At 33.7% G+C, this 12,135-nt stretch overlaps 1 protein-coding gene across 1 annotated transcript; it reads right to left on the bottom strand.

Annotated features, from left to right (window-relative positions):
• Positions 1 to 7,597: 7,597 nt before the first annotated feature.
• Positions 7,598 to 12,135, bottom strand: LOC107464456 (peptidyl-prolyl cis-trans isomerase FKBP62). The gene is made up of 13 exons (XM_016083373.3): positions 11,861 to 12,135; positions 11,411 to 11,497; positions 10,866 to 11,126; positions 10,708 to 10,782; positions 10,545 to 10,625; positions 10,226 to 10,420; positions 10,035 to 10,127; positions 9,784 to 9,959; positions 8,917 to 9,039; positions 8,678 to 8,824; positions 8,469 to 8,596; positions 7,954 to 8,059; positions 7,598 to 7,846 (listed from the first exon to the last, which is right to left on the bottom strand). Exons 1-13 carry the CDS (start codon positions 12,063 to 12,065, stop codon positions 7,796 to 7,798), a joined length of 1,728 nt encoding a protein of 575 aa, XP_015938859.1. The 5' UTR covers positions 12,066 to 12,135; the 3' UTR covers positions 7,598 to 7,795.

The raw sequence follows: 12,135 nt of genomic DNA on the forward strand, positions 1-12,135 counted from the left end.
AAAGGCCATATACTAATTAAACAGATAAACCATAGACTTTGAATCTTTGATGATTCAAGATAGAGAATGAGAAAGAAATAACAACCTAAAGCTCTTACTATGGTCAATATGTTGTAAAAAAAAATTGTGACGGCTTAGCAGCACAACTTTCACAAGAGAAGTATTTATGTGAGACAATCAATGAAACCTAACTCTAAACGGTGTCGTATACTTAAAAATTACTTTTATTATTAACGAAATCCATATCCATTTTATTTTTTTTTAGTAATATTTATTCATTACTTCAAAATATTCATTTATTTAATATATCATAAATATTTCCTTTTTTAGTTTTCCCTGAATGGAATCCTATGGTAGTGTTTGTTTTGTCATACATGTCCATCAAGAGATGGACACGGTCCACCGTTTGGTTCATTAGACATAAATTTTTGATGGACACGGTGACACACAGAAGCACATAAAATACATGTCTTTAGTGTCTCTCCTTTAACCTAAGACACTAAGACACAAATTATAATACACAAACTTTTCTAATCTTATCCCTTCTTTTTTTTCTTTAATTCAAATTTTATCCTTTTTCCCTTATCCTCTCATCTTCTCCTTTCTCTTTTTCTGATTCACCTCCTTCTATCATATACTCTCATCTTCTTCTCCAACTCTTTCTTCATTCAACCACAGTCTCTCTCCATTCCACTTCTTCGCCGCCATCATCGTCGCCACTACTGTCATCTCTTCCTTCATACGTTGTCGCAACCACTGTCGCGTTCCTTTGTCACGCCGCCTCCGCTATGGTTGTCTTCTCCGTTCTCTGCCTCAGTGTCGTTGTCGAGGCTTCCTCCCATGTTTGATATTGAGGCATTTCTAAATCAAACTCGCACCTCTCTTTCCAGATCTACCTCCGTCTCTCTTTCACGCCGTTGCCTCTCTTCTACCATATGGTCATCTATTTTGCTGTTTTTTTCTTTCCAGTTCTTTGAGGGTTTTTTTTTGTGATGAGAATAATTGTCTGTTTTTAATTTCAATTTCAATTTTTTGTTTGTGACTGTAATTAGATCGTGCTTTTTGCATGCGAGATGAGAAGAAGATAATTGGGGGGAGAGTTCTCTGTTCTTTTTATTTATTTTTTATTTAAATTTTGATTAATCTTGTTGTTAGAGTGATTTTGTGTTAGTTTGTTGATTTGTTGAATTGAATTTGTAATTGCATTAAAAGTTATTAATGGTGATAATCTGAGTTAACATAACAATGGTGATGGTGATAGAGATAGAGATGTGATAATGATGATAGGGTTATTAGTGTCATTTTATTAAAATTGTAATTTGAATGCAGGGTCCTGTACTTATATACCAAACAAGTTTAAGATTTTTATGTCCTACTGTGTCTATGTCATTTTATGTCTTTATGTCTATGTCTTATGTATTTCTACCCACTAACCAAACGGAGCCTATATGCTTCTATGAGTATGACACTGATTTATTTCGTCCTTCCTAGGTGAGAAAGTTTAGTGGGAATTGAACCTAAAGTTCTTCCCACATATCTAATTTGAGTTGTCAATTGCGCTGCATCACGTTGATCTAAGGGTATGATTACGAAAGAGGATTTGGATCTTCTAAGTGACGAATTTTGTAACGTTGAGAAAGTGATTCAATTTAATGGGACTAATCCAATTCATAAGAAATAATCCAATCACTTCAGAAGACTTTTTATCATGGTGAAAATTTTCGAGCTAAAGCAAATGTAAATTAATTATTTTGTTATTGAGAACAAAAATATTTGGAGGCCAATATTAGGAGATCAAAGATAGATATAACTAACTATCCATTGATCAGTTTATTATTTTACTTAAGTAAATATTAAGAGTTTAAATTTTTTTGTATATGCAATAATTGATTGGTCAATAACATACTCTTAATAAAGTTCAAATTTACGACAAATTAATTATTGGCCTGTTGAGTTGGATGAACAACTAAAAAAAAATAATCATAACTTTTTTTTACGATAATGTCAGAGACAAAAAAATAGCTTAAATTTATCTTTAAAAATAATAAATATATAATTATAAAATATTATATACATAAAATTATAAATATTAAATTAAATAAAATAGTTTTAGATTATTATGTTTTTAATATTACTAGTTGTTTCTTGACTTGGAATAATAATAATAATAATGGGGAAGAATGGGAGGAGAGTATGAGAGTGAAGATGGTGGTAAAGAAGATGGTTGGAAACACCATGAGGAGAAAGAATGAATGTTTTTTATGCTGACAATGATTTAGGTTTGAATACAATTTAAAGATAATTTAGGAATTAAAAAAATGGAAAAGTTCTACATACAAGCGATTGGGCCTTGTAAGCATTACAAGTCAACTAACCACTAACTCCCTAAAATACGCTCCTAGTATTAGTCCCTTACACGCGCTATATAACAGATCCTGCGTTTCCTTCTTCGTTCTTCTTCTTTTCAAATTTCTTTGTTCTTCTTCTCACGCGTCTTTCCCTGCTTTTTCGATCGTTTTTTTTCCCTACTTTCTCATTGGTTTGTTCTTCGTCATTGACGTGAGTTCCTCTCTCTATAACTCCAGCTTCGTTTTCTTTTCGATTTTCTGGTTTTTGAAATTAAAATTTGAACTCGTTTTGAAGATAATGGATGATTCAACCTCAGATTGTCAGCTGAATCAGGGCGAAGTGGATTATGAATTTGAATCTAACGAAGTTCCTGAGGTTTGATTTACATACGATTACTCTTAATTTTGTTGCAGTTACTTGTATAGCATTGTGTAGCTGACTAATTCGTGAACATTGACTGTGAAATTAACGCGTGAACATAAATCTGTAGATTGAATTTAATGTATTAGTTTTGATTAATTATCTGCAATTTATAGCAGACGCTCGGGTATAGATCAGAATTTTTTTGGTGTATTTTAGGGGAAGTGTGGGTGTATTTACAGTTTATGTCTTTTTTTTGTTATTTTAGTTGAGTTGTTGTCATTTGGGTGTATTATATCAGACATGATTGGGTGTATTTTTAGTTTTTGACATGGTGTATTCTGCAGCCTCTCTCTGCTGTTGATGACCAGTTTGTTCCCAAAGTTGGAATGACCTTTACCACCCTTGAAGATGTTGAAAAATTTTACAGGAACTACGCCAAGGCTGCAGGTTTTTCTACAAGAGTTCGGAGTACAAATAGAAAGGAAAACGAGATTAAGAATCAATTGATTACATGTAGCAGAGAGGGAAAATGAAAATCTAAAATATCTCTGACCGAAAAGACGAATCTGACAGCCAGTTTAAACTGTCCTACAAGAATTTATATACACACATTGAAGGATGTTGGTGCTTGGATCATTTCAAAGGTTGTGCTGGATCATTCACACCCTTGCTGTCTAAGTAAAACAGAGATGCTCAAACAGCACAAGAAACTAAGTAGAGATGCTCACGGACGTGTTATGAATTATCAGTTTAGGGTACCGGCAGCAGCGGATAACTCTTTGGGTGTATAGTTACAGAATATGGGTGTAAAAACATTGTTGTTTTGTATGTATTTTTGTGAATTTTCTTGTGTTTCACATTTTACATATATATACATACATACATATATATATAATATTACAAGCATGAACCAATACAATTCCTATCCCTCTTACAAAATATACCAAGATAAAGGCGAGGGTACAATGAATAATAATCTAAAGCAATAAAGAGCATCACAACACAATTAAATAAGCTCTTTGTAACTTCTACGCCCATATCCTGAAAAGGGAAAAATGTAGGGGCTGAGAACATTATCCACGAAAGGGTTCTCAGTAGAGGGTTTTTTGAGAATTACTGTAATAGGATACATGAAGATAAACCGTACCAGTGATTAATAACTGTCTTATGCCTCTTTTCAAAAACAACGGTTTTGAATAAAAGTAAATTCGGAAACTTTTTTTCTGAAAGAGGAACCGTTCAATTCTCGAAAACATCAAAAGCCTTTCAAAAAGTTTATCTATACTGAACCAAAATAGCTTTCATATTTTTCCAAACCAAGAACACCAAACCAAAACCAACCATCGATCCATCTCAATTCAACCACGGCCCTAGGCCCAAACAATTCAATCCAACAACCAATCATCACCCACCAACAGAGTTCCAGATGCAAACACAAACAAATAGTTATTGCAAGTAGAACAATTAGCAGATAATTACATAGGCAAATCAAGTACAATCTGCACACCCAAACAATGTCACATAGATGCATATGATGCATGCCTGTCCTTAGTGGCTGATGATATCATATGTCGGTTATATAGCCAACCCGACACGTCCTGGTAGCTAACCATGGACAGAAACACCCATCGCGGAGCAAGTAGGTTTGAGCTACAACCCCATTGCTACTACCCGCTCAACCCAGAGCCAGTGGAATAACCACTACTGCGGCTACTACCCAGGCAGGTGTTTAAAAGCTTAACCTGGAGCGAGTGGAATCACCACTACTACCGCTACTACCCAGGCATCACAGTCTCTAACCTGGAGCAAGTGGGATGAACCTCAACCCTTGCTACTACCCATGTATCTCAAGCATATATTCATTTAGTCCCAGCCATGGATCAACATCCATCTCAGCCATTCGGCTTAAATTCGTAATTCATAGTCAGCCATATGGCCCATAATTCATTCGGCAATCAGCCATAAATCAATTAGTTGAGTTGTTGTCGTTCGGGTGTATTATATCAGACATGATTGGGTGTATTTTTAGTTTTTGACATGGTGTATTCTGCAGCCTCTCTCTGCATCAGTGGTGCATTCAAATTCTAGCCAATATCAAGGACGTGTTATGAATTATCAGTTCAGGGTACCAGCAGTAGTGGATAGCTTTTTGGGTGTATAGTTACAGAATATGGGTGTAAAAGCACTATTGTTTTGGGTGTATTTTTGTGAATTTTCTTGTGTTTTACATTTTACATATATATATATATATATATATATATTTCACAATATGTTGTTTATGTTATAAAATATTGTTTGTTTTTTTTTTATTATGATTTAAGGGTTTTAGGGTTTAGAGTTTTAGGTTTTAGGGTTTAGGGTTTAGGGTTTATGGTTTAGTTTTTAGGGTTTAGGGTTTAGGGTTTAAGGTTCAGGGTTTTAGGGATAAAGCATCACGGGATAAAATTTTGGGTGTATATTCAACTTTATTTGGGTGTAAAAAATGTCAGTTCATGGGTGTATATTTGGTTTGATGTTTTCCTTCATATTATAGTACCTGTAATTTAGACATTTGGTTTAGGGTTTTAGGGTTTAGGGTTTAGGTTTTTAGGGTTTAGGTTTTAGTGTCTAGCGTTTAGGGTTTATGGTTTAGGGTTTAAGGTTTTAGGGATAAAACATCAGGGGGATAGAATTTTGGGTGTATATTCAACTTTCTTTGGATGTAAAAAATATCAGGTCATGGGTGTATATTTGGTTTGATGTTTTTCTTCATATTATTGTACCTATAATTCAGATATGTTGAATACAGCAGAGAGAATTTTACTCATAATTGGCAAATTTTTACAGCATGTGTTCAATTTGTTACATTAATCAGTTATATCAATCATATAATAGTTACATTAATCAGTGTCAATATCCTTAGAATCTATCTGACACTTGGGTGTAAGTTGTGTATTCGTTTGCATTAATCAGTGGTGGGATGTGCATCAGGCTACCAAATCCCAAATCCCTAACAATTGTTTTCTTCTCCTCGCTCATGTTTCTGAATTTCTCATTTAATAAATGGGTTGCACACTTAAGGTCTTTGGTTTGCTAAGGATATAAATAAGATACACCCATAGATATGAGTCAGATACACACATAGATATCAGTCAGATATCACTCAAACATGCATTAATATACAAGGTCAAGCAATATACACCCATGGACAAGCAAATATTAGAATAGTTGCAACTGTTTACTATATTACAGTATATCAATTCAGAAATATACACTCAACACATTATGCCATATACACCCAACAAATTATTCCATATACACCCACCAAATTACGCAATATACTCCCAAAAATCAGTTACGAGAAGAACTAGAACAACAAGAACAGTAACACCTAGAACAACTAAGAAGAATAGTATAACCTAGAACCAAGAATAACAGTAAAACCTAAAACAAGTAGAACATTAAAAAACTGTAAAATGATACCTAGAACAAGAAGAAGAGTAGAATCTAGAAGAACGTAGAAAAACAGTAAAACCTAGTTCTTCGATTTCGAAATGTGAAAAATATACAAGATCAGTAAAATAGTAACGTACCTTGAGTAATATATCTTCATTTTTTCTGGAGATTGTTGATGGAGAGTTCTATCTTGTGTTGATGGAGAGTTCTAATCTTCGCGACGAGTTCTATCTCTGCAGTTTGCAATGTTGCTCGAAAATGGACGGTTTGTGTTTTCTTTGAAGGGCTTGGAGAAGTGGAAGAGTGCGCCATTAGGGAGCGCTTTTCGCGAAGCGCAATCGTTGAGTGGAGCGCGTGTATTTTACGCTCTCTTCAAAATGAATGACTGCGCATGTGAATGAAGTCTGGGCTAGAAACTTGTAAAATTTGTAGGACCTTTTTGTTTGTATGTGTAGCAGGCCCATTAAAAAAAAAGTTAAAATTACAAAAATAACATTTTTTTCACCATATTAATTACTTAATTAGCTGTTACAATGCTAGTGTAGTAGGAATCCGTCCAACTTAATTTTTTGATGGCAAACAATGGACGAAAAAATATTTTAAGTTGCGTTTGTTTATAAAGATAGGACACTGAGACAATGATATAAAAATACAAAATTGTATTTGATAGAGGAGATATAGACAGGGACAATATGTCCAAGACACTGAATTAGTGTATTTTTTATTTTTTTTCATTATTCTTGTTTACAAAAACACAAAAATTTGCATCTCTATTCTTTATGTCTTATTCTCAATGTCTTGTCTTATCATATTCTCATATTCTTGTCTTATCTGTTTTAAAAAATAAAAACAGTCTTAAAAACTACTATAAGTTTTAAAATGTAACTTTGAGAACAAATTTAAATAATTATTAACAAATTTAAATAATTATTAATTTTAAAGATGACTTTAAGATTCAAATACAATTTAAAAAATCACTATGCTCTACATGATTCCAAACTTAAAAATTTTTAATGATTGAAGTAATATATAATGGAAAATAAATATAGTATACCAAATATCTTGATTGCATTGGATTATTTTACACCAAACTCTAAAAAAATTCTCAAAGTGAGATCATAAGCTATCTTTGAAGACTATATATACGTACTTCTTAACAGAATTTCAATTTCATAAATTAATAAAAATATAATGTTTCCTGAATGTAAACTAAAACATACAATTTAAATTTCTGTTTCTAATCTCATTCATTTTATTTTATATTTTATTTAAATCTAGTCTAAAAATACTTTTTTATTATTTATATTTTAAAATTAATGAATTAACTTGTAAAATTTGTTAATGTTTCGCAGCCTTGTAACTTATTTGAAAATATTTCCCGAGCTCGTGTAAAAACGTAAATAACGAATTTTTATTTAAATGAAAAAAATCCAAATAACTACCATCTATATGACCAAAGTAAACATTAATTTTATAACTTCACGAAGACAAATTTCTTCCCGCTGTTCTATTAGAATAAACAATTTGTCCCTGTTAACAAAGCCAACAAAATTAAAACGTTGACCAAAGCAATACTAATAGGAACGAAACCAAATCAAGGCGGACCCAGGAACTAGATGAATTTCCATCGTGTATTTTCTTGTTCATTTTATGCCTTGTTGTCAATGCTCATGGGTTTTGAATCCGTGGAGGCAGGTTTCTGCAGGTTAAACAAATGAAACATTAATACACACAAGTCAGGAACACCAAAACAAACCCTTGTCCTTAACAGTAGATAAAGAGGTGATAGATCGATAGAATACTCACTTCTAACTTGGTCATTTTGCTGAACATATTTCCATAAAATTTTGCCTCTTTTCTGTTGTACTCCTTCATCTTTTCCTTCAAAATCCTGTACTCTAGCTTAACATCCCTGGTTTATATTCATCAGAACGAGTTATAGTGATTATTTATACATCCTTTATGGTAAAGAAATTTGTGTAAAGAGAAGTGTATAAATTTATTTTTAAAAATTAATAACAATAAAATGACACATTTTCCCAAACTAGTATCTAACTATCTATTGAGAGTAAATCTTTATCTCTTCACCATTTTTCCTTCACTATAACATGAACCTTAAAAGAAAAGATTCATTAATATGGAGAGATGAATAACACAAGATATAGGATAAGAGCAAAATCATAGCTTTCTATGTCTTAACATATCAGCGGAAAAGGGAAATTCCTCTAAAAAAATGATGAGCATTATACCAAATGGATGCCAACTGTCTAGTCACATAGAGGTGAGATTAAATCGAAGTAAATTGCAATCAGAAAATATACCTGTTATTAGGGTCAATCTCAAGTGCTTTCTTGATATCAAATTCTGCCAAATCCAAGTCAGCTAACTGGATATATGCTTGTGCTCTTCTATAGAGTGCTTTCACATTTGTGCTTTCAAGGTCCAAAACCTGAATGTCCGCATAAAAAAAAAAGTTGTTGTTTATTATGCAAGGGTCGATACTATACAAGATGAGATACGAGAGCCATACCTTCGTACACAATTTCTCTGCTTGTTTATAATCTTTCAACTTCAACTTGCAAGCTGCATCATTCAAATTGCAAGCAATCTTCAAGTCCTTGGCACTCTTCTTCTCTTCAATGCTGAAGTTGGTATCATATTCTATGAACTTAATAGCCTGCAAAAAGGTTTTAATATTAATATCCTCAAATTACAATGAAACAAATTGAATATAGGTGTATATTCCTGTATATGTGCGTGCATGATTACCTTCTCATATCTTTTAGAAGCTTTTGCATATTTACCAGCTCTAAACAGTGCATTCCCTTCTTCTTTCTTCTTACCAGCAGCTTCAATTTTCTCTGGAGTTTCCATGTCCCAAGATTCCTTATCCTATAAGAAATCATGAAGATTGTTTCAAGGTGGGTATATGAATAGATACAATGAATGGGTAAAACGGGATAGTAAAATGGTATGCCATTATTCTTATTTTGCCTTTTGTGCCAAGAGCAGCAATTCTCTGGACAGATTTCCTCAAAGTTACTGTATATTTGACTGCTCCTATGTTTTAGGAAGAATATGCAAAACAGATTTAAGAATGAGTAGAGAAATCCAATTAATCTTTTACGCCCAATTGGTAAGGCTTGACGAAAATTGAGTAGTATATAAGAGATGGTTCTAATTAACAAGTAACTGGTATATAGGAATAAAAACAAGCATAAAAGGAGAAGCATATCAAAATTTAGAATTTGCAGGTAATATAAGAAAGTGCAGTTTTATTATGCTATTTTTTTCAGATTCTCACTCATCAGTACTTTCTTTGGAATTATGTCCAACAGCAGTTGCATGCTTAATATGAACGTTTTAAAAACCAAAGTGGGTATTAAATCACAAGATCTCTATTTGGATTTGTACTAATCATATCTCTGAGAACCTGTGATTGACTTGTCATTGAACTGGAAAATTTTCAAACTAAAAACATGGCCCACGTTCTGAACAGTTCAACCAATCAATTCAACCCAACTTTTAAATTATTGGCAAGTCTTTCTTTACAAAAATAAAATTTCTTCCACTGAAATTGTAACACAAATATGACCAAATCTTAATAGATCTCATAAGTCTCAGTTTTCGGCATACCTTCACAAAAGATACTAATTCAACCTCATAATACACAGTGGAGTCAGGTGGAACAACTGCCAATTCTTGCTTGGATTCTGATGAACCAAACGCATACTCAGGAGCAATAGTCAACAGTGCTACCTCGCCCTTCTTCATTGTCAACATGGCCTTATCAAGCCCCTCAATTACTTGCTCTGTTGAACACATCAAATATTCACTTCTCTAGGCATAAAAGTATATTTGGAGTTACATTGAGGAATTTCTATTACCCTCATCTGTTTTGAATTCAAGTAGTTCCCCTTCACCATCATGGCCCTTCTTCACAAAAATAGTGCCATCGTGCAGCTTACCAGTAAGTTTCACTGAGAAGATACAACATGAGAGAGAATCTATCAGAATCAATGCAATAAATCAATTGATAAATTAAAAATCACTATTCATGATGTCAATAAGAATTCACATTTCACAATGGATCCCTCATTTGGACGCTCATATCCTTCTCCTTCAGTAAGGATCTTTTTCATGACCTTCTTGTCATCAGTTACATTGGTCACTGTCTTCCAAGAGACTAACTCAAGAGTAATCAGCAATGTTGCATTTGGTGGAACAGCACCTTCATCACCATGGGCTGGCCTACCCTTCTCGCCAAATCCATCTAATAACCCAATAAGAAATGAATTAATAATTGATCTAAAATGAAATGAAGTTATGAACAAAATAGCATTCATATCTTTTGCCAAAACACACAATAAAAAATCACCAAATCATTGACAACTCACATTGTGGCTTTACAGTCAAAATTACTTTTTGTCCCTTCTTCATTGTTTTGATGGCCTTTGACAATGCAGGGCAAAAGTGACCTATCATAAAGTAACGACTAACATAAGATACAACACAAGCATAAGTATAAATTGAGATAACAAAGATGTGTGCCACACTTACCGTCTTCTACTGTGAACTCTACCCCATCAGATTTCTTTACAAGTGTTCCATCTTCAAGGCGTGCCTCATAATTAACTGTGGCACCAAGAGGGCAACACATAGTAAGGTACAGATGTCGACGAACAAACAGAGAAATCAAATATGAGAAATATGCATACCCAGAACTTCATCAGGATCCTTAGGGTTCTCCCATTTCTCTCCCTCAACAAGTATCTTCTTAAACAAACCACCATCCTTACATATGTCCTTCACACTAGTCCAAGACAACAGCTCAACATCAAATTGAAGAGTTGCTTTGGGCGGAATTGTGGGAGGAGAACCGGATTCACCATAAGCTAGCTCAGGTGGGATGGTGAAAAGGGCATTTTCACCTTTCTTCATGCTTCTAATACCTTCATCCCATCCTTTAATTACTTGCCCTACATATTTGAAAGTGTCACTTAGAAATATATTAAATGATGACTAGAGGTGCATCTCATAAATGTGCATCTATTTGGTGCACTTTAGTAGTATCAGCTGCACAAAGTTGATTTCACATTAACAATCAAAACAACACAAAATCCATCAAACAATCCTGCATTGCTAACAGCTAAATCAGTTCATAAACCAATCAAGCAGTCACTCTTCCAAATTCAAAGCTTTCAATGACAACATCAAAAATCCTAACAAAATCAACAAAGATTAAAGCAAGCACATCACTCACCTTGTCCAAGTGTGAACGTGAAAGGGGCTCCCCTATCTCTGCTGGAATCAAACTTGGTGCCATCAAGCAGAGTCCCGGTATAGTGAACTGCCAATAAATCTGCTTTTAAATTTAAGAATTAAAGAGTATAACATTCTTAAAATGTTTGTCCGTAAAGTTTGTTTCCTAAATAATGTCCTAAGGTATATTTTTTTTAAAAGCTCTTAATTAGAGCAATATATTGAATGAAATAATTTGAAGATATGCCCTTTTAGTGAGAAAATATATAGGTAGTAAACTTACTTAAATTTTGTTTATATTGATTGAGTGGCATATATATGCAACTATTATTATTATTATTATTATTTCAAAAATGAATTTGATGTTCACTCAAGAAAACAATGTAACCGAGAACAAATCCAATCGAAGCAAACGAAAAAGGAAGAAAGTGAAAGAGAGAGATATTTATACCTTGGACTTCATCACCGGCTTCAGGATTCTCCCATCCTTCACCTTCTTTGAGGAGCTTCTTCTTCAATCCAAGCTTGCCAATTTCCTTCTCCTCTCCGACCTTGAGAACGGGGAAATCGTCGTCCATTCCGACGCCGCCGCCGCCGGCGAAGTCGAAGTCGTCGTTCATAGGCTCCGCCATCGGCAAGTCGAGATCTTCGTCCATGTCAGTGCAATGTGCTCAGAAAGATCACGTAAGTGGAGAAGTGAGAGCGAAGAGAGGGTTTTAAAACGAA

This window comes from Arachis duranensis, chromosome 9, assembly GCF_000817695.3.
Source record: "Arachis duranensis cultivar V14167 chromosome 9, aradu.V14167.gnm2.J7QH, whole genome shotgun sequence".
Taxonomy (NCBI): domain Eukaryota; kingdom Viridiplantae; phylum Streptophyta; class Magnoliopsida; order Fabales; family Fabaceae; genus Arachis; species Arachis duranensis.